General features: G+C 40.7%; 1 protein-coding gene across 3 annotated transcripts; it reads right to left on the bottom strand.

The window, feature by feature from the left end:
- Window positions 1–552: 552 nt before the first annotated feature.
- LOC311247662 (RNA polymerase II-associated protein 3-like) lies at window positions 553–26,294 on the bottom strand. 3 transcript variants are annotated; one of them, XM_084338674.1, is made up of 17 exons: window positions 26,151–26,294; window positions 25,512–25,676; window positions 25,237–25,392; window positions 25,018–25,134; window positions 23,479–23,606; window positions 23,090–23,211; window positions 22,450–22,520; window positions 22,216–22,350; window positions 20,605–20,732; window positions 17,845–17,966; window positions 16,275–16,345; window positions 15,789–15,881; window positions 15,480–15,700; window positions 9,979–10,198; window positions 9,768–9,865; window positions 6,160–6,260; window positions 553–1,112 (listed from the first exon to the last, which is right to left on the bottom strand). In XM_084338674.1, the coding sequence occupies exons 2-17, from the start codon at window positions 25,665–25,667 to the stop codon at window positions 1,027–1,029; spliced, it is 2,025 nt and encodes a 674-aa protein (XP_084194800.1). In that variant the 5' UTR covers window positions 25,668–25,676; window positions 26,151–26,294; the 3' UTR covers window positions 553–1,026. The 3 variants fall into 3 exon arrangements, with proteins under 3 accessions (XP_084194800.1, XP_084194802.1, XP_084194801.1); XM_084338676.1 differs by having other exon boundaries at window positions 15,480–15,589; XM_084338675.1 differs by having other exon boundaries at window positions 26,049–26,170.
- Between the last annotated feature and the right edge of the window lie 1,299 nt (window positions 26,295–27,593).

The raw sequence follows: 27,593 nt of genomic DNA, 5'->3' as shown, positions 1-27,593 counted from the left end.
ATAATAGCTTGATGAGGAATGGGAATGTTTTTGTCCAACAATTGGGGTCACATTTTTGAATATACACTTGGTTGGAGACAGCTTTTCCAATTATGGAAAAAGGTGATTTTTGGGTACAGTAAAGTACAAAGAGGCACACAACTCTATAACACTCAGTGTAAAAAACATTAGGATGTTATTCATAGTTATCAGGTTGTACTTTCCACATCAAAATTTGATGATTGAAGTGGATTTGCAGTGGTCATTTTCACCTAGTTAGGGTATTTAATGAAAACTACAAATACCAGCATTAAAGAATATTTCACATCCTGGTTTCTTAAAATATGGGTCGGGACCCAAAACGGGTTACGTGCCTTCTCCCGACGGGTTGCAATTTGTCGAAATGATACCCATTCAGTTCAAAATCATATGAAGTTCTAAAATAACTGACTAAACATTCATCTTAACAGAACAAAATGTTTCAAGTTATCCAGCACATGGCGGGAGTGTCTTTAGTCTACTTTAGTTTAGTTCATAGTCATAAATAAAACACAGGAGCCTTTATTTGTAGCGGTCAACAGGTTCTCTTGGAAAAGACAAACACGGACAGTGCATGTTTTATAAAATACTCCAGCAGGACTGCTGAATTAAACTGACCACCATCCTCCATTGCGTGGTTCTGCCAACAATTCTGACGGTCAGTTTTAGAGCATTCTGGTTTTGCTTCATGCATAGTACAAACAAAAACATTTTTCTCAAACGGGTCAAGTCTAACGGTTGACAACGGGAACACTCAAACAAGGACATGATCTTGCAGAAAACCAACCTATTTCCTCATGTTGAACCATAGAAATGGACAGTGTCAGTGGCATCAAGATTCCGCAGGTACAGGACTACCAATATGGTGGTCCAAAACTAAACGGATGCTTCCAAATGTGCACAGAACGATATCAAACGTGTTTAGAGAGCTTTAAATCCAACGCAGCACTCTGCAGTGGTGACATTCCAAAGTCTGTAAAACTTGCAGATCTCCATGAGGTGTGAGCGTCACACGCCATATTTCTTTTGCAAGGCTCCAACAGAAGCTCCCTCCAGGTCGGATTGATGAAGAAAGTCAAACAGTTCTTGAAGCACTGTGGGGTGGGGGGGGGGGGGGGGAGAAATCAGACGTTGATTTATTTTGAGGGTTCCCAGACACTGCAAAATGAAATTCAAGGACTTTATTTTTCATTTTAACACATTGAGTGCCACGCCTCTTCCGGGAAGTGACCCCGTCCGTGCCGGCCAGTAAACCCATGTAAACGTAGTTGTAGTTTGTAGAGCTAAACCTATCTTTTATAGTATAGCTATGGGTCTAATAACGCCCTCGAGTCTCAGTGAGCTGCTTCTGGTCAACGTGCAAAAACAGATTATTTTTTCATCCATACATTTCCGTTTTGAATATGAACATAGTCCGGCTGCTTCTGAGCAATTCCAGGGAAAAGACATGAAAACAGCGTTTTTGTGTAATTCAATAAACACGTTGTCATTTTTCGCATGATTATCAGATCTTCCTGAAATCAACGATAGATCATCATTATTATCCTTCGCCGTGCACACATGCAATGTGATTTAGACCGGCGCGCAACCCAACGCAAGCTTTCATATATGGTGTCCTTACCTGGTCTCTGAAGTAATGCAAAAAAAGAATCCAATAATCTCATCGCCATTCCAGTTATCCACAGCGATCCCGTCTCCGACGTTGTTGGGCATTGCACTTCAACGGGCGGGCGGGATCAGTAGTCCAAACCATCCCTACAAGCGTGTGTTTTGCCGGAGTGTTTAGGACCCGCCCCCACACCGCAGCTCGGTAGGGAAAATAAACTAACCCGTTTCTAACGGGGTGCAATAATGCCGGAAGGCGTTAGAGGGCGGTATAAGACTGTCTGCCAGCTCAGACACACTCAGAACAGTATGCACAAGGTGCCCCGCTGAATTATGAATGGCAATAGCCAATAAAAGAAATACCGTGACAGAAACGTAGATCTACGTTTCCGGCACTCAACGATCGGGCGACAGAACCGTAGATCTATGTTTTTGGCAATCAATGTGTTAAAAGGGCATTTAAAAAGATACTATTCACTTTTAAATGCTGTTTTTTTATAGAAAAAAATCGGATCCAATATGTATGGCTTAAAACAATTTTCTGACAATTAGTTACACAAAAAGAATTTTTGATTCAGAAAGATTTGTATCATGGATGAACAAAACTTTCAATGTGAATGGTTGATTTGAATGTAAAAAAAATGGGCTGGTTAACACTTTCCCGGCGATTGGGGGCCGTCTAATCTCACTCTATAAGGCCAGCATTTCAAAACAGACGTGCATTGTGCGTGAGGCTGTTTGTAGAGCTAAATCTATACTTTATAGTATTCCTATCTGTCCATTCTCATTGTCAATTGAGACCATAAACCGTCCCTTCAAAATGGCTTAAAGAAGAAAAAATTATCAATACGTTCTCATTTTATAGCCTCGTGAATATAAGCATTATATGGGATTTGGACTAGTATATTTCCCGGAAGGCGAGATACAGGGCGCTAAGCTAATAACATTAAATCGAACAACGTTTCGGCACTACAGAAGCTAGAGCTAAAACGCAAAATGCATATTGTCGGTATTCATGGTCCACCATGAATGCATGAAAGGGGGGGGGGCGTCGTTTCTGATTATTGATTACCAATAACCGCGATAGCCTCAGTAGCCACATTCGCTGATCGCCTGGTTGGCTATCAATGCAACAAAAAAAATATCTTACCGTGGGCCGGTTGGATCCCCAAAAGGATTTCCCAGTTATCGATCTCCATCTGGTAGATCGATATGTCCATTAGCTGATGATATTTTTACTGCAGTGAATTCGGCGTCGCAAAAGGTATTCCAAGCGACAGGCTACACGTATAGAATCCAGCTAACTGGAAACTCCATTGAAAGTAAAAAAAAAAATAATGCACCGTTCTGCCACAGGGAACACTGCATTATCGAGACAGCGCCCCTACGAGGATCTGGCCGGTAATGCACTTTTCAGAAATCGAAGAGTGGGGTAAATCTGCAGTGCCGCTCGGTGACATTGAGTAGGTTATTCAAATGGAATAAAAGCCAAAACAACCTTGCCAAGGACATGTCCGTGGTTGGCCCTTTAACACTTTGAATGCCAGCCACGCGTTTTGTCGTTAGTTCATGCCGACCGTTGAGTGCCGCCAACGTTATATAGCGTTTGTTTGTCGTATTTTTTTTTATTGGCGATTTGAATTCATATTTTATCAATCGAGCCTCAGGTTAGTGTTGCAGACTCTCTCTGAGCTCAATTGGGAAGATACCGCCCCCTATCGTCTCTCCCCGTGTAACTGCACCCAATTACTTTAGACTGATGGGGGGGGGGGGGGGGGGGCGGGCCAGCCTCCTCATGTTACTTTTCCGTCAAGCCAACTGAAGAATCCATTGTGAACGCCGGCCTGGAAAACGTGTGGATTATGTATTTACAGTACCCAATGCTGAATCAATAAACGCGATCGATATTTGGAATAGCGATCAGGAATTGGAATCATCTTTTTGGATAACATCTGATCTGAAGTAAGGAATTTATTTTACCAGTCTTAGGATAATCAGAGCTGTTTTCACAGAGATATCAGCGTTTGTCCTATGTGTGTGTGTGTGTGTGTCTGTGTGTGCGCGATCAGGAAATGAGAGAATCGATATTTCAGCCCGTTTCTATAGCGTGCATAAGTACCCATATACTAACGATAATCTAGCGTTTATTTGAAAACTATTCATAAATAGGCAGAAAAATTACAACGTTTTTGTGTATTCCAGAATATTCCAGTAAATGCCACTTATCACGGAATCTTTATATTTTCCTTGAAAACGAGGGCTTTTCAAAATGCTATAAAAACGGAAATGAAGCGATTAAAAAACAATCCGTTTTTGACAATGTTGACTGCAAACAAGACGGGCAGATTAGACACATAACCATAATTTAAGACAGAGATTATGCGTTCACAACGCTATCATTGAAGTGGGTGGTGGCATTTAACAGGGTTTTACCACGTTAAGCTCAGGCATTGAAAGTGTTAACACTTTGACTGCCGGGAGCCGTCTTTAGACGTCTTTGCTGGCCATGCTAAAGTTGCCGGGGGACGCTGTACGTCGTCTTTATATCAATATTTCAAAAATCTGCGATCGGATTCATAATGTCCCTCCGCTGGCCTGAGATACACCAGCAGGACCCACTGAGCTCTCTGGCGGTTCAGGAGCGCCATCTGGTGGCCGATCGCGCAACCGCTTAACAGGAAGCGCAGTAGAGGTTGTGCTAGATGTCCGTATTGCTTCCGGCCACTCGGGATAGGTTCCGGCACTCTAGCTCGTCACACTACATAGCGATCGATTGCCAATAACTCGATAAACAACATGATTTGGACGTATATACCATTATACAAGCTGGAGATGGACCGGGTAATAATATATCCCATAATGATAAAATTTCTACTCGACGATGATCGCCCAACGGCGCGCGGAGACTGGGGTGAGTTTCAGCGTGTAACGTTACCGTCTTCGATAATAACTGATATTATCAACATTTGACCCACATTAGATGATTGGTATAACGCTGCCCACGGAATTATAAACGCCCCCTCGCCCATCCGGTCAACATCAGATGACGTGTAGTAACTTCTAGAAGTACGTCTAGTTGGAATTTTTTATATCGCGCTGATTGCCATCAAACTGTATTTCATCATCAATATAATGCATTTGGGGCTATATATCACGTTCTGGAGAAAGCTGCAGAAAGAGATGAAAACATACTTATACATTAGACCATACTTTACTATGAATATGTGAATGAAAAAGTTTAACGTTGCTACACAATGAACAATACATATAGGACTTTGAATGGGCCCTAATAATGGCAATGTAGCAATAGAATTTAAAAAGTTATAGCCCTGCAAAGAAGGGGACTTTCTCCATAGACAAATAGCGCTGGCAATCTATGGTATATCATTAATTTAACCTTAGGCAACCAAAGTGTTAAGCATGGCGCCGAAACACGGACATGTCCGTGGCCTTGACTTTTTTTTATCTTCAAAAATCAAGCACTTTAACACATTGGACGCCAAAAACGAGTATACTCGTTATTGCCCACGATGCGTTGTGCGCCAGAAACAAGTTAACTCGTTTTTGGGATCAATATTAAATTTTTTCGCCATGGCATTCATAATTCATCCAGCCTCCCTCCGGGACTGCAGCTGAACCCTGTCTGATATTGCAACGCCTCAATACCGCCGCCTGGTGGATGATCGGACGAGTTACACTCCAAGCCAAACTGGAAGTGGCGCTCGGTGCATCGAGGAAATTCCTCCGGCAATAATATCTTGTAACGTGGGTCTAGATACACACTCGAGTGCATGGGATCGCTTTCGAAACGCAATAATCAATATGATTTCGGCGTTTATTGCGACATATAAACGGGAAATGGATCGACGTCAAATAATTGGAATATTTTCGGTAAGAGGAATATAACGATATTTTCAGCCCGATTGTTTATTCATTTCACGGCAATCCATCTGATCAACATATCAACCCATACTAAATAAAGCCGTTACTGACGATCAAGGAATTATAAATGACCCCCCCCCCCCCCCCCCTTTCCTTCACGCATGATGAAGCATAATGTATAGCAATCATATAAATTTGAATTTTTTAATATAGCATGTATAGGAAAGAAACGCCAATCGATAATCTGCGCCAGGGCCTATAACTCGCGTTTTTAGGAATTACTGCAGAAAACCTTAAAAACATACTTATATTCTCGAAGGTATTAACACAACAATGTATGAATGAAAAAATATAACGTTCCCACATCCGGAACAATAGATACCCGATGTTGAATGGGCCATAGTAATGTCGATATAGCTATAATATTTAAAAAGTTATAGCCCTGCAAAGAAGGTAAACATCTCCATAGGGTTACAGCACTGGCAGACTGGGCATAAGGATGGGCATACTGCGTGGCAGACAATGTGTTAAGCACTTCCAAGGACCTTGTGCGAACCCTGTATTTTGTACAAAGAAATTGTTGATAGAATATGATAGAATTGCTGCATCATGCAGAGGGTGTATATAAGTTTTCCGTCATGCAAGAAACCGTACCTTTCTTATCTGGGGAGGACATGAACATGACGGCCATGTCAAATCGTCTCCCACTTGCTAGACTCCTGAGGATCTCCAGGATGAGCGTCGGCTCTTCGTTCCTGCGGCAGAGTTGATCAACATCATAACGTTGCGTTAGAAAGTACAGACAGGGGAAGAACATAAGATTTCATTGTATGCGGACGATGTCCTCCTCTACCTATCCGACCCAGTGAGGTCGATTCCATGCCTTATGACTGAGTAAAATTAAAACATTTGGTTATTACTCTGGATACAAAATTAACAGACAAAACAGAGGCACTGGCTATTGGGGGGAACATTTCTCAACAGGCCAGATCCCTCTTCCCTTTTAAATGGCCAAGCACTGGTATTAAATATTTAGGCATTACCATAACACCCACATTTGACCAATTGTATAAAGCCAACTACACAAGGCTTTAGGGCTGGGCGATATAACGATAAATATCGCGATATATTTTAATAATTGATATCGAATATCAAAAAAAAAAAATGAAAAATCGTTTTTTTTTTTTTACCTGCAACAGGGCAGTTTTAAAACCAGAGACAGTGGACAGACTTGTCTTTCTTGCCTGCAACTTAAAGTAATGGCTTTGCTTGTCCAAATGACAATACTGACCAAATTCAGATTTATTTTTCTCTTGTCCATTTATTTTGTTTGCTTTCTAATTTAAAATACAGTTTGAAACCGTCTGTACACAGTAGGCTATGTGTGCTAGCAGAGCTAGACTCCAGTCACAAGTCACGGTGCACATGTGTGGTGGTTTGTCCACCAAAAAAGCGCCAAAAGATCGAAAATAAACTAGCAGAGCCAGAACTGTTCAACTCCTCTGGAGCCACAGCCAGCAGAGAAGCCGGTTTACTTTAGCTTTTAAACCAGCTGCAGCCTGAGAACTGGAGTGTGAGGGGATGTAACACTAAAGATGGCGGCAATGACAAAGAATTGCTGCAAAATAAACATACATCTGTTGTTAAAAAAAAAAAAAAAAAAAAAAAAAAAAAAAATTTATACTTATAACAATTCGATAATTATCGATATCGAGAAATAAAATAAAATTATCATATCGTTATCGCGATATGATTTTTTTCCATATCGCCCAGCCCTACAAGGCTTATCAATAAGATCAGAGAGGACGTGGATAGATGGACTGTTCTGCCTCTTTCCTTGATAGGGAGGGTGGAAATAATCAGGATGAACATACTCCCTAGACTACTGTATCCGTTTCAAATGCTGCCCATCCCAATTGATAACCCCACTTTTAACTTACTAAATCGATTACTCTCACGTTTAATATGGCAGGGGAAATTACCTAGAGTGCGTTTCAAAACATTACAGCTGGCCAAAACTGCTGGCGGTTTGGCCCTCCCTAACCTCAAATATTATTTTTGGGCTGCTCAACTTAGACCCTTGCACACCTGGATTACAGATGATTTGTCATCAAGATGGTTAAAAATGGAAAAAGACTTATCTACACAGAAACAACTTACTGCCTTATTATTCTCTGGACATAAGATAAGGGAGGACTCAATAGGTGTGTGGTCCAGATTTACGATAAAAATATGGAGAGAGGTCCAGAAAGAGTTCAGGTTGCCTTCAACATCGGGCCTGACCTCAATCGGTTTTATTGGGGACTTTACACCATCAACTTTGGATGCAGGATTCAGTGGATGGAGGACAAAGGGTCTGAAATTTGTTCACCAACTTAATCACTCAGGCCAGCTTAAATCCTTCGAACAACTCAGAGTGGAGTTTAGCCTTCCTATTACTGACTTTTTCAGATGTCTCCAATTAAGAAATTTTTTAGAAAACCAGGAAGATTGGGACAGAATTCGACACCCTTCTGCTATAGAACGCTTTATAGCTAATATCCAAATTGATGCTTCAATACAAAAAATTCTTTCTAAATTATATCAAAACCTAATATCAATGAACCCCAACGACTCGCTATACATTAAGTTGAAGTGGGAGGCTGAGCTGCAACAGGAGATCTCACAAGAGGAGTGGTTCGATGTTTGTACTGAAGCACATAAGGTGACTAATTCTAATTCCTGGAGAGAATATAAATGGAAGGTCATTAGTAGGTTTTTCAAGACCCCCTTATTGACTGCTAAAGCAGGTACGACTCCCACAAGCGAATGCTGGAGGGGATGTGGTGAACAAATAGGTAACCATACACACATTTTCTGGACATGCCCAAAACTATGTCACTTCTGGGATGATGTATTCATGGATGTAAAAAAAGTATTCGACATGGACATTCCACAAGATTTCAAAACTGCCATCCTCGGAGTCATACCAGAGGGCATTGAGGAAAGGAAAAGTGTGTATCTTCTTCAAATACTGTTAACTGATGCCAAGAAAATGATCACAATTAACTGGTTAAAACCCAGTCCACCAACACATAACCAATGGCTAAACAAAGTTAAAGAAATTCAGGACATGGAGAGGATGACTCATCTGATCAGGTTGCAAGGCGAACAGTTCGATAGAAAGTGGGTTTGTATAGAGCGAATAGGGCTATAAAGGCAATGTATTACTTATTTTAATCTTATTATTTTCATCTCACTCCCCATTTTATTGTCATTTTATTTTTAAAATGGTTTGAACTACACATGTAGTATATTCTGGTTTACCTGTTATTTGTTAGTTTATTTTTATTTTTAACATTATTATAATTTTATTTTTATTTTTTATTTCTGTTAATGTATTTATTTATTTTTTTGCCCCTTCCCCAAGCATAGCTGTCTCTTGATGACACGGTACAGCCAGTTGGTTGAGAACTAGTTGTAAGGTATATCTGCATATCTGTACTGCCTTGATTTGGTGCTGAATAGTAGGGATATGTGAACGGGAAGGACGCAATCCTAACTGCATGCATTTACATGCTTTTGAGAAAGGTCAGTGATGAAGGGTTGGATTTGCAATGCAGTGATGGTGAAACAACCAAAGCTCTGGTATAAGAGAATGTTTGTTACTGCTGTACTACACCCAGAGAAGAGAGGTTGACACGTAGTATATTCTGGGTTACCTGTTATTTATTTTTTTGTTCTGTTGTTGGTTTTTGTGTGTGTCCCCCACGCCCCTTCCCCAAGCATAGCTGTCTCTTAATGATACGGTACAGACATGATGCTGATTGAGAAAGTGATGTAAAGTATGTAATTCATTATGACTGATTCATTATGTTTAGGTTACTCACACAAAAGGCTGGGGCCATGTTTGACTTCAGCTAAGCTCTATGATAGGATAAGCTCTACGATATAAGATCTATTATAAGCTCTATGATAGGATGAAGTTTATGATAGGATAAGGTCTATGATAGGATAGGCTCTATGATAGGATAAGCTCTATGATAGGATGAGGTCTATGATAGGATGAAGTTTATGATAGGATAAGCTCTATGATAGGATAAACTCTATGATAGGATAAGCTCTATGATAGGATAAGCTCTATGATAGGATTGAGTCTATGATAGGATAAATTCTACAATAGGATAAGCTCTATGATAGGATGAGGTCTCTCTCTAACCACCCGTTTATCCTGCCAGAGATTGTGATTATTATACTACTTATATTATTATTGTACTACTCACTTAGTGAAGAAACTTTGTAATGTCCTCAAGATCTGAGTGAGAAGGTCAGGTTCAAGGGAGCTCTGGAACATATTTCCATATGCCTCAGGCTTGATTTGCTGCAAGAGAATAGATACAAAACAATATTACACTGAAAAATAAATGATAACCATGTTACATTTTAATATGATATATATACCGTATATATATATATCCATCGTGCAACACCCACCCTCAGGTATTTGTAAAGCATTTCAGGCTGATTTCCAATCTTCCTGAAGTCAGCTTCTAGCTGGAAGCTGCTGGTGGGTGGAGGAGGTAAAGAGGAGGTGCTCTGGGTCTGTGTGGGTGGAGGAGTTAAAGAGGAGGCGCTCTGGGTCTGTGTGGGTTGGCTGATCTGTTCCTTCCTGTGTTTTTCTTTCTGTCTGCAAACATCATCCCCTTTAGGAGCCCTTGAAAAACAGAGAAACACTGACTTTATAGGGGGAAACGCCATCCATTGGAACAATACATTCATACATATTCCTGTGCCCCGGGACAATTCAGTCAAAATTTGTGAGCGGCAATCTCTCCTAGTGCTAGACATCATGTGTTATGTCATCTGGAGGCTAAATCTGGGGCTGCTGCATAGACCGTGATGGAACAATACACTTGTTGAAGCTCTAAAATGTTAACCAGAGTTCTTACAACCAAATGAGGCTCATACTCAAACTTATTCAAACCTCATTTAAGTGTAAGGCTCACACACATTTACTGTCCACTGAGCATTTACTGTCTGAATGAATGAAAACGTTATTTAACAGATTGCAGAATGGGTACAATACAGTACGGCTCAATACACACAATTGTTAAGGGGATGCAGACCAGAGAAAGACGTTTGTCTTGTTTACATCAGGGTCCCCCATTTTCAATTCATAGTGACATTTATGACATACACAACATACATGACATCATGACATTTATGGCATAGGGACATACATGACTTACACTTACAGGTATATAGTACTGTTACATTTGTGACATAAGATATGCAAATATACAGTACTGTTACCCATAGATCCTAACAGAGAATATATACATATGATGGGGAGGAGACTGTACATTAGGAGGGGGTGGGTGGGTGGGTGGGAGAGAAATATACATACGGTGGGGAGAGAATATATACATACGGTGGGGAGGAGACTGTACATTAGGAGGGGGTGGGTGGGTGGGAGAGAAATATACATACGGTGGGGAGAGAATATATACATACGGTGGGGAGAGAATATATACATGCGGTGGGGAGGAGACTGTCTATTAGGAGGGGGTGGGGGGGTTTGGACATTTACGGTGGCCAGTTTCGAATTGCCGCCTACCGTAGGTGCTTTTTAACACTTTGGATGCCAACGACGCTATAAGTCGTTAGTTCATGCCGCCAGTTGAGTGTCGCCAACGACATATAGCGTTTGTTTGTCGTATTTTTATTTATTGGCGATTTGAATTCATATTTCATCAATCGAGCCTCACGCTAGTGTCAATTGGGAAGATACCGCCTCCTATCGTCTCTCCCTGTGTAACTGCACCCCATTAGTTTAGACTGATGAAGGGGGGGGGCCAGTTTCCTCATTTTACTTTTCCGTCAAGCCAACTGAAGAGACCCAAGTTGATCGCCGGCCCAGAAAACACGTGGAATATATATTTACAGTACCCAACGCTGAATCAATAAATGCCATCGATATTTGGAATGGCGATCAGGAATTGGAATAATCTTTTTGGATAACATCTGATCTGAGGTAAGGAATCTATTTTACCAGTCTTGGGGTAATCAGAGTTTTTCACAGATATATCAACGTGTCCCATATGTGTGTGTGTGTGTGTGTCTGTGTGTGCGCGCTGATCAGGAAATGAGAATCGATATTTCAGCCCGCTTCTATGTAAAAAAAAAATTAACGTTTGTGTATGCCAGAATATTCCAGTAAATGCCGTCGATGCCATCACGGAATCTATATATTTTCCTGCAAAACGAGGGCTTTTCAAAATGCTATAAAACGGAAATTAACCGATTAAAAAACAATCCGTTTCGACAGTGTTGACTGCAAACAAGTCATTGATAAACGACGGGCAGATTAGACACATAGCCATAATTTAGGACAAGAGATTATGCGTTCACAGCACTATCATTGAAGTGGGTGGTGGCATTTAACCACGTTTTACCATGTTCACCAGTAGTAATCAAAGTGTTAAGAGCGGTTTTGAATGTGGGTAGGGATTCACATTCCTTTACAGCTTTGGGTAGGGCGTTCCACATTGATGTGGCATAATTGCGAAACGTGTTTAGTCCCTTGTTTGAGCCGAATCTGGGTTTAACATGATTTGTTGAGCTCCCTCTGGTGTTGTGGTTGTGGTATTCACTGACCTTTGGGAAGTATTTTGACATGTACATGGGTACCTTAGTTGTATAGTGTATCTTGTAGACCAGGCCCATTGCAGGTTGCTGTACTCTGTCGTCTACTCTAAGCCATCCTAGGTAGTCAAAGTGGGCAGGGGTGAGGTGGGTTCTAGGAGTAAGGCCAAGTAGTAGTCTGACCAGTTGTCTGTCTTAGGGCTATCTTAAATACATCGAAGCTTCGTTCGATGGGCATGGGATTCGAATATGAAAATAAAATTCGATTATTAAAAAATAAATAAAAAAATGTGTGTGCAAAATCAACTCTGCCTCTCTTTGTTAACTACAACAAGCAATGCCGTTTGTTATTTAAGATGAGGTCGGACTCGGCACTGACAGATTTGTGTTCATTGTGCTGCTTTTATAAAGCCTCACAATGTTTTGTTTGTCTAAGATTTAAAAAGGTTTCAACTTTACAGCACTGACAAAGTTGAACAAAGTGCTGTACAAGTCCCACAACATAAAAAAAAAAATTAAAAAAAAATTAAAAAAAATTCAAAGCTTCGAATTAAAATCTAATCTCGGCCCCGAAGCTTCGAATTCCAAAAAAAATTCGAAGGTCAGACCTATTGTTTTGTGATGTTTGTACTCTTGTTTTTAGCGCCTTTGAGGTGCTTTGGTACCATGAGGTGCAAGCATAGTTGTAGTACCCTTGAATGAGTGCTCCTGCCAGAGTCTTCAGGGTATTCTTGTTTACCAGAGAGGAGATCCGGTACAAGAATCTAGTTTGTTGGTTGACTTTTTTTTATTACATTGGATGCCATTTTGTCACAGGAAAGATTTGCCTTTAGGATGGAACCCAGGTAGGTAATTTCTTCTTTCCTTGTGACAATATTGTCACCCACTGTAACTGAGAAGCCGTCGGTCTTGCTGAGTTTGTTATTTGATCCGAAGAGAATGGACTCTGTTTTACCCAGGTGTAATGATAGTTTGTTATCAGCGAGCCAGGTGCAGATTCTGCCGAGTTCTGAGCTGAGGGTTTTTTCAACCTGTAACTTGTTCTTGTCAGAGACCAGCAGGGCTGAGTCGTCCGCGAACAAGAACAAGTTGCACTCACAAGCTGACGACATGTAATTTGCATATAATAGGAAGAGTAGCGGTCCTAGTATGCTTCCTTGTGGAACACCACAGCGCACTGTGAGGGGGGGGGGGGGGGGGGGGGGGGGGTAGAGTACCATTTACCTCCACCATCTGTTCTCTCCCCTCAAGGTAGGATTGCATCCAGCTCACTGATCAATTGCTTTTACCTCGTCAATCAGAATCGAGTGATGATTTGTGAACCAAATCAAAAGATCAGAGTCATGATAAGACATGTATCAAACAGAAAAGCTTTAGGCTGTGATCACATTGGACACCTTGTTGAACGTCTCTGTACCTTTTTTCTATTGTTTTCAATGGTCTCGGCACAACAGGTACATGTCTCCTCCAAACTACGCACCTCACGTATTTGAAGCGGCTCTTTTTTTCGGGGCGCTCTCTTTGAAAAGGTTTAAACTTTAGCCGGGGAGGGCACCAATGTCAGTGTCACCTTCTTGTCAACAGACCAATCAAATCAACCAAGGGGAGGGATTACAAATCTGATGTATCTGGAGAGAAATTGTAGGCAAAGCGAAACCAATCGATAATGGAGGAGAAGCTCATTTTAGCCGTTTCCGACAAAACTTGTTTGCACGACCGAGATATGAACAGCAACACCTGGAGGGCTGCGAGTAGTAATTTATATAACTTATGTAACATTAGCTGAGGTAGCAATGGTAATCAGTGGTATGGCTTTGTTGCACCATGTGTGCCCTACAGCAGGGGTTCCCAAAGTGGGGGTCGCGAGCCGCCGCGGAGGGGGTTGCCAGATGATAAAAAAATAAAAAAAAAATTATGCAGTCAGGCCACTGAACTTAGAAGCAGGCCAGGCCAGTGTTTCTAGTTGCAGCAGCGCAATAGTTAGATAACCTAGGTGGGGAACAACCAGGAGATCACTGCAACTCACACAAGTTGGAGAACTATCTCTCTCTCTCTCTTGCTCTCACACACACAAAGGGAGCCGCATGTGATTGGTGGAGGTGGGACCCTTACAAAAAAACTGTTGTTGCTAACCATTGACACATGCTAGCCTGTAATAATCCCCCCCAGACAAATCTACTTTGCATTTGATATATTGCAAATATATGCCATCACACTGGCATTTAAAGGGTTAGAATTATAAAATGAATATGTGGTGTTATGATCAGGGCTGAAGTTGAATAAAAGATTGTATTTTTTTCAATCTGACATTACAAAAAAAATGAAAATCCATCAAAATCAGTGTTGTTGCTAATCATACATAGCCTGTTTTTTAACAATAATTTGTGATGCCATCACAAACACTGGCATTTAAAGGGTACAAATAAAAAAAATCCTGCACCAGAATGCAGGAAATAAAGTCTTTGTAACAAAAAATGTCCCGGTGGGGGACCCCCAGACCCCCTGCTTAAAAAGTGGCCTGACTAGGGCTATATTTTGCACTATATTTCCTGACCTGAATGATTTCCCCAGTCCAGCCCTGGTTAAAAGCCTCCAATGCTTATTAGTGTGTGTGCGTTTGAACGTTTGCATGTTTCAACCATACATTTCCATTTATATATATATAAAAAAAAAAAAATTTACCTCCTATAATAGTGGGGGTCGCGGCTCTCTGACACCGTTATTTGGGGGTCACGGCCTGAAAAGTTTGGGAACCCCTGCCCTACAGTATACTTTCGATTCTCTTGAGTGCAAGAAAGTTTTTTATAGTGGTGAGTGTCTATGTATTGTGACTGTATGTTTGTCTTTTAACCACTGCACAAATGAAGTTCCGAAAGGAAAATAAAGTAATTTGAAGTTGAAGAAAAAGGCATCCAATGAGGGTTCCCACAGACATTGCAAAATGAAATTAAAGTACTTTCCTAAGCCCCGTTTTTCATTTTTAAAAAGGGCATTTAAAAGGATACAATTCACTTTTAAATGCTTTTTTTTATAGAAAAAATATCGGATCCAATATTTATGGCTTAAAACCAATTTCCGACAATTAGTTACACTTTAAATAAAACTGCATTTTTTTATTCAGTATTTTATGTGTATCATGGATGAACAAAACGTTCAATGTGAATGGTTGATTTGAATTTCAATTACTTTTTAAGCACCTTGTTAAAAAGAATTGCTGTTTTCAAGGGATTCCAGGCCATGACTTTCTTTTGGTAAGAAATCAAGCACTTTAAAGCACTTCAAGGACCTCGTGCGAACCCTGTCAAATGTGATCACAGCCGTAATAAAGCTTTGAAAACAGCATCACTTACGTGACAGGCGACGGCAAGGGCATGTCTGCCACCTCTTCAATCTTTAGGATCTTGGCGCTGGGGGACGTAGACAGCGGGGAGGCTTCACCCCGACCCTCCTTCACGATGTCCTGGACAGAGGTCACAGGGTTAGGGGGTCCGGCTGCTGACGCACCCGCGGACTCCTCTGAGACCAGGACCTTTCCACCCACTTCCTCGATGTCAATTCTCCTCAGTGGTTTCTGAGAAGGATAAGATGTTTGTCCCAAAGTCAATCAAACCCCAATTTGGCCGGGGGAAACCGTTCGGCGTGAGCACAGAATAACTCACAGTGGACTGCAGGTGTGGCGCTTTGTTGACGGGCTGAACCGTTCTCCTCTGCGCTGGTTCCTCTGTGGCCAGAAGTCCACTAGTACCCATGTCCTACAAAAGAGTAGTCACCTGATAAGCATCGGGCTTCTTCCCATTCCTTTTCAGACGAGAGAATGTATTTCTTTATCGTTTTGTTTAATTATTTTTTTTTATCTTTCACACACTTTGTTTTAATGTTTAATGTTCCAATTGTTATTTTTTGATTATTTTATATTGTGCAGAATAGACCATTCATTCATACATGAAGTAAAAATGTCTCTACTTAGGCTTCATTATTATGATTTCTATTTTAATTATAAGAATAACTAGATGACTTGAGTACGGTATGTAACTTGAAATGTCATACCTGCATTATAACTTATTTTTTGCTTTAATTTCAATATGACTTTTAACAATATCTAAATATAACTGGATTGATAAATGTATAAACATTTTCAAACGTACAATTGTGATTTTCCGGAGCTCAGTCGTTGCCTGCTTGTTGCCCGGCTCCAGCTTCAGCACCTCCTGAAAATCTATCAAACAAAACAATCCATCAAGATTCAATAGTTAATTACCATTTCAATCAAACTTGTGAGTGCACAGGTAAACAACAATCATACACATAACAGTACAGTATAATACTATCAGAATAGACGTGGAAAGAATACACAAAGTAAGGAAATAAAGTAAATACTCATAGGCATACAGATACATAATAAAGTGTCTGGTGCATTAGATGGAGTATGTTTTAGATTCCCTAGGGGACACGGTTGATCTGGGCAGCATGGCCTGAATGCCTGATTACTTTTACCAACGGATTTCCAGTTCCGCGTTCGCGTTCTGCGATCTGATTGGCCACTGACGTTTCTGGTTGCGCCAATCGTGTGACGCCCGTTTCTATCACCGGTTAAGCTTAGGCACTCTTTCGAAGTTGGTTAAGGTTAGAGTTTGTCTTAGAGCAGGCCGATAGAACACCAGCCCTGATTGCAAACTCTAACCTTAATCAACTTCGAAAGAGTCGCCTAAGCTTAACCAGTGATAAACTAGGCGTTAGGTAGTTTGCAGGCGTAAATGGCCGCGTCACGCGATTGGGCGCACATGTCACATGACCAGAAACGTCAGTGGCCAATCAGATCGCACCAGAAACGTCAGTGGCCTATCAGATCGCAGAACTGGAAATCCGTTGGTAAAAAACTAGACGCGGCCTGAACAGATGGTGAGGAGTTAAAGGAATTCGGTACGAGCTGTTACTGAAGCGAGTGGTTTTACATATTATACTCTTAAACCTTCTTCTAGAAGGGAGGGGGACAAAGGGTGCATTGCCTGGATGAGGGGGATCTCTGATTATTTCCAGACTCATCCGACTCTAGAGTCCGAGGTGTTTTGGGCCAACAGCTAGGCCAGCTGGTTCATTCATTTGTGCTAAGCTAGGCTAGCTTGCAGCTGGATAACTTTCTACTGAACGCACACAGAGGAAATTGTTATCCATCTTCTTATCTGACTCTGGAGAAGACGGTAAGTGCATTTATCATAATGTCGCCTTGTTCCTTTAAACAGAACCTTTCAATAGTCACATTTGCACCGCAGGAACTTTAACCGGAGACCGGTTATTTTACCCCCCCAAAAGACCCTGGTCTGAGGGGAGGACTTTTCCCAAATCCAGGCACTTTGGGAAGAGGTGCTTGCAGGCGCTGAACATTCTGAATGAGTACTCGCAGTCGCAGCGTTTAATTTCAACCAACATTTCCAAAAGTCTGCAGCACAAACCAGTTTTTGTTAATTGAGCTATGCATTAAAAACCTTTCCCCCAGCAAATATTTTAGTTAGATCAATATTGTGCTGTCAGAACAATTTTAAGTTTGTAGCTCAAGTATTCAACGAGACATTGAACATCCATTTAGCCAATTTCATCGTGCATATTATAAGCAGATATATCTTGAGATCTATGCACAAAAGGTTACAATTAGAATATTAGATTGTATGAACTAAGCAGGTGAAATGTTAGCATTAACATTAACCTAGCATGCAATACCTTCTTTGGCTCCTGTGAGCAGGCCTAACGCGGCTCTGGCTGTCCCTCTGCGGGCCAGTGCCTTGGAGTAGGTGTTGTCCAGGGCTATGGCTTTACTGCAGTCCTCCTCCGCCTCCTTGAACCTGGAGGAAGAAATGAGAAAGCAAGATGAGAAAGTCTGAGATCCATAATACATAGGGTATACTTGTGTACGGTAAAATGTAGGGCTGCCGTTGATAATGGGGATAATCCTCCTTTTTCTTTTTTATTAGAATGAATGAATCACTTTAAAGCATATGTGTATTTCAGTATGTGGCGTAAAACTGTGGAATTCTCTACAGAATGATTTTAAAAAGTTAGTTGTAATACCACGGCTTGACATTAACTTCAGATATTTTACTTGTCCGAAAGCTAAACTTACTCGTCCGAAACTTACTTGTGAAAATAAAGGCCTATTAGAAATTTTATAAAACCGACAGATTTGGACAATCATTATGATTTAATAACTTAAACACAGTGTGTGTGTGCATTTTTGTGTGTGTGTGGTATTATATACTGTATGATCAGTCTTCCAGCTCATCTTCACTCCCCATCAGCACCAGCTCATCTTCCTCATCGCCCCTCTCATGACGACCAGGGGTTAAACCCTGGTCTACGCTAGGGCTGCACGATTTTGGGAAAATATCTAATTGCGATTTTTCGGACAGATATTGCGATTGTGATTCAATTTGATTATAAAATTATTATAAAAAAAAATTAAAGCAGCCCAACGGAGGTTTATTGTAAAATGCGGCTTGCATCTGGCCTACGCGGTGGGTCTGCTTGGGACAACGAGCCTGGAAATGTTTCTTTTTACCTGGGAATCGATACCGGTACCTTTTTTCGGTACTTTACTCTCTCTCTGAAGTCTAAACTTCACAACACACGATCTAAAACCCCTCCCTACCTCCCTCTCCCAAACCGTTCCTACTAGGGATGGGCAACTCGTAGCTATGAGAAAAATAGAAGAAAAAAAATGTATACATTTTAATGAAATCTTTTTATAAAATTATTTTTTTTACATATCTTTTCACATGTATGTGTAAGATTATAACTGTTTGTTGGTTTCCTTAAACATATATACGTGAATGAACAAAAATAAGTTAAAAAAATTATAATAATCGAATATATATACGGTATATATATAAAGTTTTTTAAAGTTTTTTCCCCCTTTTCGAGTAATACACTATCAATAGAGTATAGCATGCGATCAATCGATCTGGATTTCTCTTTAAAATGCCCATCCCTAGTTCCTACAACAATTTTTTTTTATGTTGCAAGATCATGTATACATGTATTATGTATTATCATTTTTTTATGTTTAAATATCAACATTATCTGGCAATCCTCAGTAAATACTATCAAACTCCTCTGACGTCATCTGGTCTTTCCAAAGACCAGATATGGGACACACACACACACACACAGAGAAAGGGAGAATGGCTTAAATTATTTTAGAATATTTCAGCTAATGAAGTTAAATGTTTATTATCATCAACTACCCAGTTCGTTTTATAGTGCAACATTTTGCTATTTAAACATTAATTGAACCAGTAGAGAGAGGGAGAAACAGAGACGCCCAAAGTCTCCGGTCGGATTTGTATTGGTCGGGCAAGGGGAGCGGTTGTCGATCGGATTGAGAAGTGTAAAATGCTCCTGGTGCATGATGTGTGGCGGATTATGTTGGCGACACGATCGACACCAATACTGGGACTCGCGATCAGATAATTGGAATATTCTTTTTGGGGTACATCCTAGTGAAGGTAAGGCCTATATGGTATTAATCCTGCTGTGATCCAACCATGACTTCACTTCGATCACAAGATATGTGTGTAACGTTACTCAACAACGTGTGCCGTTGGTGACGATCAAAGCATCAAAAAACTACCCCCCCCCCCCCCCCCCACCCTTTCATGCATTCATGATGAAACATAATACCGATAATATAGATGTGATTTCGAAATAGTAGTGTGTACAGGCGAGAAAGGGCTAAGTTTTTAGTGAATTGCACGTATTGCTGCATAGCGTAATTGTCTGGGCTTAGACAGGATTACTCTAAAACTATACTCATTCACCACGGTATAAAACGGGAATGTATGGATGAAAAAGATCTTTCTTTAACACATATTGAACGATAGTCGATGTCAAATGGGCCATAGTATTGTATCCATAGCTATAATATAGAATATAGTTATAGCCCTGCAAACACTGCCACGTATTCCTATATTTTAGAGCGTCGGCCTGTTAAGTACAAACGATGCTCAACTGCGTGGTGCTGATTGAGTTAATGTCAAGCCTTGAATACCTTGGTATAATTACAGTAAACAAATGAGACCATTGTCGAAACAATTGGTAGCCTAATTCTCATGATAAGACCACTTTCCCATAAACCCTGTTGCAAGGAGATGTTTCCATTTGTTCCCGGCTTCCTGCCCCCCAGCAGTCTCCCATATGGGATTTGTTTTGATGACAAGAGGAGAGGGTGAACATCCCTTGCAAACCATGAACATGGGAGTTATTTTTGTTGAAGAAGCAGGTTGTTTGGAAAGGCTTCCTTTGCGCCATAATGCCATTCGGATTCCTGTGGATCCGACCCGGTGGAAACAATATGAATACAAAATAAGAGGCCATAAATGGATTTGTCAAAGTCTCATCAACTGCCTTTCATTCTCATCTGTCTCAATATGTTTCTGCAATAACTCTTTCTAGCACCTTAAATCAAAAGCACTTTGTGATGCTTACTTATGCAGCTTGAGATAGGCCATGGCTCGGTTGGCAGGTAAGAGAACATTGGTACCGTCTGCTTCCATGCCACTGGTGTAGCACTCAACAGCAGCCTCATACTTCCCCTCTTTGAAGTAAGCGTTCCCCTGAAAAATGTCATATTCTTAGTCAATAAGCGTGACAACTGTGACGTAAGCTTATGGACTAGAATTGCTACATACATTATCAGGGATGTGATTGCGCCTTAAGAAAAAAAACTGAAAATCTACGAAACTATATATATTTTTTTTTATAAACACACCATTTGAATGAATGAACACATTTTATTTGTATAGATTGAACTGTTCACAAGAGGAAGAGGAAGGTGGGAGAGGAAAGGGACAAAGAAAATGAATCAAATATCTCAGTGTCCCCCTAAAAAATGTAAAGGGGGTCATCTTGACCCCTCCCAAGTCATCCTGGCTCAAACACTAACGTTAGAGGACCTTATCTTTTCTTCTTTGCAACCAGATTGTGCAACACCTGTAACCGCCTCCTCTGGAAGTCTTGCCTACTGCGAAAGGCTGCAGTTGGACTAATGGGACTCTTTTGCTTTTCTTCTGCTCTCAGGTCGATTTTGAGAATGAAGGTGGTGACATTTCTCCATCTCAGCTTCTTGTCTAGGTTGGCTTCTGTGCCTCATGCTTGAGAGTTTGATGTTTCTACAGAGCTTCACATTAACTGGACAATGCTTGCTCTCCCTTGAGTAGTGTTGAGTGGCAGACTGCTGCACTGCTTGCAAGTAACCTTCCCTGGTTGGTCAGTTTTACAAAAGCAACCAGTGTTAGTGTGTTGACGTCTTTACAGCATCTCGCGCCACTCAACAAAACTGATAAATGTTGCTTCCGCGTTTCGCTTAGACCAGGTGGAAAAATAATCAAAACATACATAAAGCTCAATATTATATAAAAAAAAATTAATATATGAATATTTTATCATCATGATTTTAGGTCAGAAAAACCGGAAATCCGGTTAAAATCGGAGAAATCACATCCCTGATTATACATTAGGCTATGAAAGGTTCAGAGGGTAAATAAGTGGTTGGTTTATGCAGAACTCACTAGGGGTGGGAAGATGAGTAACTCACAATACGATACTGTGACAAATTTGGCCCTCGATAACGTTAATATCACGATACACAATATCTGCGATAATCATTATATTGCAAGAAATTTCATCTACGGTACATCACAATATCTGTGTAACTGAAGAAGAAAAATTACCCATAAAGCTGCAACAAGCAGGAATGATGTATTTATTTACAGAATTTACATGAAACCTTATCAGATTCTTTAGTGTGCATCACAAACTGGTCAAATGTACATGAAACAATGTACTTAAAATTAAATAAAACTTCAAAATTATTATTAACTATGAATTATTAACTAATAATAACTATTAATTATGTCCCCGGACCCCAACGGAAAACAGTTACCATTTGCAATAAAAATATATATATATATTTAATTTTTGTTATCTAATAAGGAAAGATTTTCAGGCTGTTCACCTCATTTCAAATAATTTGTATTGCAGTAAATGTGATTATAAAACATTTTTATATTGATTTTTCTCACCACCCTTAGAACTCACCCTGTCTTTCTGAACCACTGCCTCCTGTCTCTTCTGCTGTTCCTCCAACAGTTTCTGTTGCTTAGGATCCACCACAGGAGTCTCCTCCACCACGGCGGCTTGACTGGTGACTTTACCTCCCTGACGAGCGATGGTCTAATGAGAGATGAGGCGACATGAGAGAAAGAGGGAAGATTACTAAGGAACGGACTACAGAAATGCAGCGAAGCCCAAAACCCTGATTCTAGGACTCACCTCTTTTATTTTCTTAACTTCAGTCTCTGCTTCCGGGTTCCGAGGATCAAGCTTGAGAACCGCTTCATAATCTAGTAATAAGCAATATTCAAATCATAATTTTATTTATTCGTACATGGAATTGTTACAGTCCAACAGTGTCTTCAATACATATACAGGTAGTTCACTTAATATGATCCACTAAATTCCATGGCCGAAAGGAACAGGAAAACTCTTATTGTACCTGCCCCTACACACATACAGTACACCGATAAGACTATTCATAGCGCAATGTTTACCAAATTAAAAAAAAAATACATACTTATTTAGCAGAAATTAACACAATTAAATTAACATAAATAAATACATTTTGTGTATCTATCAGTTAATTGCATATTTACTAAGGTTCATTCATTTATATACACACAGATGTATCTATATATTTATACACACAGATGTATCTATATATTTATACACTGTTCTATTAAAGTATATAATGTATTATACTTCTATATAATTGTATTGTTTTAATTTTATTATACTATAACTAAACCACCCATAAGAGAATAATCACCCATAAGAGAAAAAGAGAAACCAGTTAACTTAAAAAGAAGGAAAAAAAAACTAGCCTATTTACAACCATCTGTTAAAACACTGTCACCTTCTAGGGAAGATTCATAATTCTGCAATTCGAACCGACACGCTCCTCTTCGTGCAAATGCTTTGAAGTAGTTACTGTCCAGAGCAATTGCCAAATTGCAGTCGGACTCTGCAACAGTATACCTGCCAAAAACAAAACTCTCAATGATTGACAGGCTTACATCTTAGAATACCTTATCACTACATATTTATCAAAACGTATCAAAGAGCACTGTTCTTCATAATAGCCTAGTATGACGGGTATAGACTGTTTCAGTGGAAATGTTTGATGTGTTGCTAGGAAATCGCTTAGAATACAGTTCATTTCCTGTTGCAGTGTTGGCTAATATAAACAGCGGAGTGGAAATCAAAGATAGTCCGCTCTTGAATGCTGGTTTATGTTTGACTTACTCTTTGAGTCTGAAGTAGCAGGCAGCTCGGTTTGTGGGCAGGATGGGATTGTACGGGTCTGCACCCATCCCTCTGGTGTAGCACTCAACAGCATCATTATATTTCCCTTCTTTGAACATCTTGTTACCCTGGAAAAACACAAGGATTATCATCATATTTGTTAAATAATCAAATTTTTTGGCGAAATTATGGGAAATACACTTACCCTCTTTTCCAGAGTCAGACAAAGATAGATAGATACCAGTTTCCTCTCTGTGCGTTCAGTAGAAAGCTATCCAGCTGCAAGCTAGCCTAGTTTAGCACAAATGAATGCAAGTGGATATGGACCAGCTAGCCTAGCTGTTGGCCAGAAACACCTGCCCCTAGCTTTCTACTGAAAGCAAATGACATGTCGTCAGCTTGTGACTGCAACTTGTTCCTGTTCGCAGACGACTCAGCCCTGCTGGTCTCTGACAAGAACAAGTTACAGGTTGAAAAAACCCTCAGCTCGGAACTAGGCAAAATCTGCATATGGCTCGCTGATAACAAACTATCAGACCTGGGTAAAACAGAGTCCATTCTCTTTGGTTCAAATAACAAACTCAGCAAGACCGACGGCTTCTCAGTTACAGTGGGTGACACGAATATTGTCACAAGGAAAGATGAAATTACCTACCTGGGTTCCATCCTAGAGGCAAATCTTTCCTGTGACAAAATGGCATCCAATGTAATAAAAAAAAGTCAACCAACAAACTAGATTCCTGTACCGGATCTCCTCTCTGATAAACAAGAATACCATGAAGACTCTGGCAGGAGCACTCATTCAAGGGTACTACGACTATGCTTGCACCTCATGGTACCAAAGCACCTCAAAGGCGCTAAAAACAAAATTACAAAAATCACAAAACAAGCTGGTCAGACTACTGCTTGACCTTACTCCTAGAACCCACTTCACCCCTGCACACTTTGACCACCTTAGGATGGCTTAGAATAGACGACAGAGTACAGCAACTTGCAATGGGCCTGGTCTACAAGATACACTACACGACTAAGGTACCCATGTACATGTCAAAATACTTCCCAAAGGTCAGTGAATACCACGATCACAACACCAGAGGGAGCTCCACAAATCATGTGAAACCGAGATTCGGCTCAAACAAGGGATTAAACACGTTTTGCAATTATGCCACATCAATGTGGAACGCCCTACCCACAGCTGTAAAGGAATATGAATCACTACCCCACTTTCAAAACCCCTCTCAAAGAGCACCTACGGGAGACTGCAATTCGAAACTGGCCCCTGTAAATGTCCTAACCCAACCCCCTCCAATGTACAGTAAATGTCCTAATCCAATAATACACGGGTCGAGACCCTCTTCTTGGGACCAAGTAAGGTTTCGTCGATAATCCAATGTACAGTTACCCCCCCCCCCCACACCACCTACCCCAACCCCCGCCCCCCCCCCCCCATATTATATATGTTAGCGTGTTCCTTTAATGCATTTTTTCCAACCTTACTAGTCAATATAAATGTCTGTCTATTTGCAGTAAAATACACACCTTTTCCTTCTCTGCCAGTGCAGTGTCGCGGTCCACAGACACAGCAGCTTCCTCTGAATCAGAGTCATTCGACTCCACCGGGCTTTCTCCTTTATCCATCGCCTCCAGAGCCTTGTCCTGCCATCAGTGAAACAAACAGGCCCACCACACGTCAGTTTGTCCTCAGTTTCATCAATCAAAACACTGCAAGTTGTGGGGAAATAATGCATTCATCATTACCACATTAAACTTATCCCATGATTGATAGTCATATGATGCTTTTATCCTGTCTGCCTGCGTGGGTGCAGTCTTCTTATCGGCAGTGCATGTGGATTTCTTCTTGTGTCTTTTATTCTTCTTCTTGTAGTCCTTGTTGCGTACAGCTGGAAGGGTTGTCTACAATAAAGACAGTGGTGAGACTTTCTGTGACCTGAATGACGGTTTTGAGAGATATATCCTAATCATGACAAAGATCAACGACTCCTACTACAGCCAGCGGCACGACAACAACATACTTGAGCGTCTCCATCGGGGTTCCCAGTTCGCAGGGCCTCGTCTTTCTTCTTGATGTCCGTCTCCCAGTCGTCGAGGTCCTTCATGAAACAGTGCAGATCCTCTGCATTCTGGCGCATTTGAAGTTGTAACTCGATGGCTTTATTTCCAGCAGCCATAGTACTTTCCTGTGAAGGAGAGAGAGAGATGTTTGTTTTATTTTATTAAATGCTGTCGTTGAGCTGTGGATTTAAAAATATATATATATATTATTAACCCTTTCACTGCCACATGACAGCCGGTTAACCCTTTCACTGTGACAATACAGACGGTTAGCCCCTTTACTATCACACAACCGACGGCGATGCTCCATCATTAGCATCATTAGCTCCGCATTTGCTCTGGAGCTAATGATGCTAATGATGGATCATCGCCGTCGGTTGTGTGATAGTAAAGGGCTAACCTTCTGTCGTGTGGCAGTGAAAGGGTTAATGGAAGGCGTTTGTTAAGTCTTCCAAAACGGGACTCGTGTGTTGTTGTTGTCATGCTCGCTTGCTAACCTGACGCGTTGGCAACCAACTATAGCTTGGAGTAACATTACAGTCGAGAAGATCATCGACACACAGCTGAGCTAACCTAGCAAACTAAATACACAAACAAACCGAGAGTGTGTGTCCCTTGGATCCTCACGACCCCCGAGGTTGGCTGTAGGAGTTCACTTGTAGCTGACGTTAAGTGAGGGTTGTGGCTTGTTATTATTAATACAATCTATCATCACCAGTCTCTCTCGACTATCGGGTTTTTTGTTTCATGCTCAGCGCCATGACAGCAGAGGACCAGCAGGCTTTGCGACACTCCTGTGTTGCACATGCGCATAGACTACTTCAACGTGCACGCGCTCAATGGCACTTCACCCAAGCGGTCACGTCGATTGATTGATTGATTGAAAACTTTATTAACAGATTGCATAGTGGGTACAGTAGTACAGTACAGCTCAATACACACAATTGTTAAGGGGATGCAGACCAGAGAAAGACTTTCGTCTTGTTTACATCAGGGTCCCCCATTTTCAATTCATCATAACATGACAGACAGTACTGCTACATCTAGACATATACCAGATCTACAAATACAGTACTGTTTGTGATACAAAAAGGGTAAAAAAATAAAAAAAAATAAAGAGTATATACATTTGAGGGGGAAGAAACTGTACATTGGAGGATGTTGGGTAGGTGGGTGGGAGGGGGGGTGGTTGGGTGGGTGGGGAAACTGTACATTGGAGGGGGTTGGGGTATATTTTACAGGGGCCAGTTTCGAATTGCAGTCTCCCATAGGTGCTCTTTGAGAGTGGTTTTGAAAGTGGGTAGTGATTCAAATTCCTTTACAGCTGTGGGTAGGGCGTTCCACATTGATGTGGCATAATTGCGAAACGTGTTTAGTCCCTTGTTTGAGCCGAATCTGGGTTTAACATGATTTGTGGAGCTCCCTCTGGTGTTGTGGTCGTGGTATTCACTGACCTTTGGGAAGTATTTTGACATGTAGGGGAGAGTGGGGTAAGGAATGCCAATTTTTACTTAAAGTGCCTTTAAAGCAAGGGGATTACAGTAAGGCCCCCAACTAAAATATGTACATATAGTTTAGGATGTTGTGCATCCCTGGGGACAATCATTTTGGATCTTAAATAAACTGTTTCAGAAATATAGCTTTGGAAAAAAAAAAGTGGTTTTGTGGCACAACTTGCCCCTGTGCGGGGTAAGTTGTGACATTAGAGAGAATACACTGGGGTAAATTGTGCCATTGATAATTTTAAGTAAAACAGATCATTTTAATCTCAAAAGCGGTAAAAGCATCCTGCAGATCTTCATCTCCTTTCCAACCTGATGTATAGTCTTCCCATGTTGCACTTCTTTCACTCTTTCCAACTTCTCAAGAGGAGTTGAAACCCTGTCTGTCTTCCGTTTGTGCGTGGCATGATGGATTTTGGTCTAAAATTAAGAATATCACATAGTTTTAGTGATCAAATGTAAGAATACAATGTACAATAACAATAAAATACAATAAAGTAATATATATATAGTTAATAATTATAAGTTGGGGCAACTTAA

This window comes from Notolepis coatsorum (genome assembly GCF_963971535.1).
Source record: "Notolepis coatsorum genome assembly, contig: SCAFFOLD_302, whole genome shotgun sequence".
In the NCBI taxonomy this organism is placed as follows: domain Eukaryota; kingdom Metazoa; phylum Chordata; class Actinopteri; order Aulopiformes; family Paralepididae; genus Notolepis; species Notolepis coatsorum.
Note: the sequence above shows the minus strand (reverse complement) of the source record. Positions and strands in the feature narration are given on the sequence as shown.

Coding starts and splice junctions, on each gene's coding strand:
- LOC311247662 (XM_084338674.1), bottom strand. CDS start 25,667: ATGGCTGCTGGAAATAAAGCCATCGAGTTACAACTTCAAATGCGCCAG. Junction 10,199..15,479: donor CCCTTGCCGTCGCCTGTCAC/GTAAGTGATGCT, acceptor CTGTTTTTCAAG/GGCTCCTAAAGGGGATGATG. Junction 6,261..9,767: donor TTACAAAGTTTCTTCACTAA/GTGAGTAGTACA, acceptor ACTCTGCCGCAG/GAACGAAGAGCCGACGCTCA.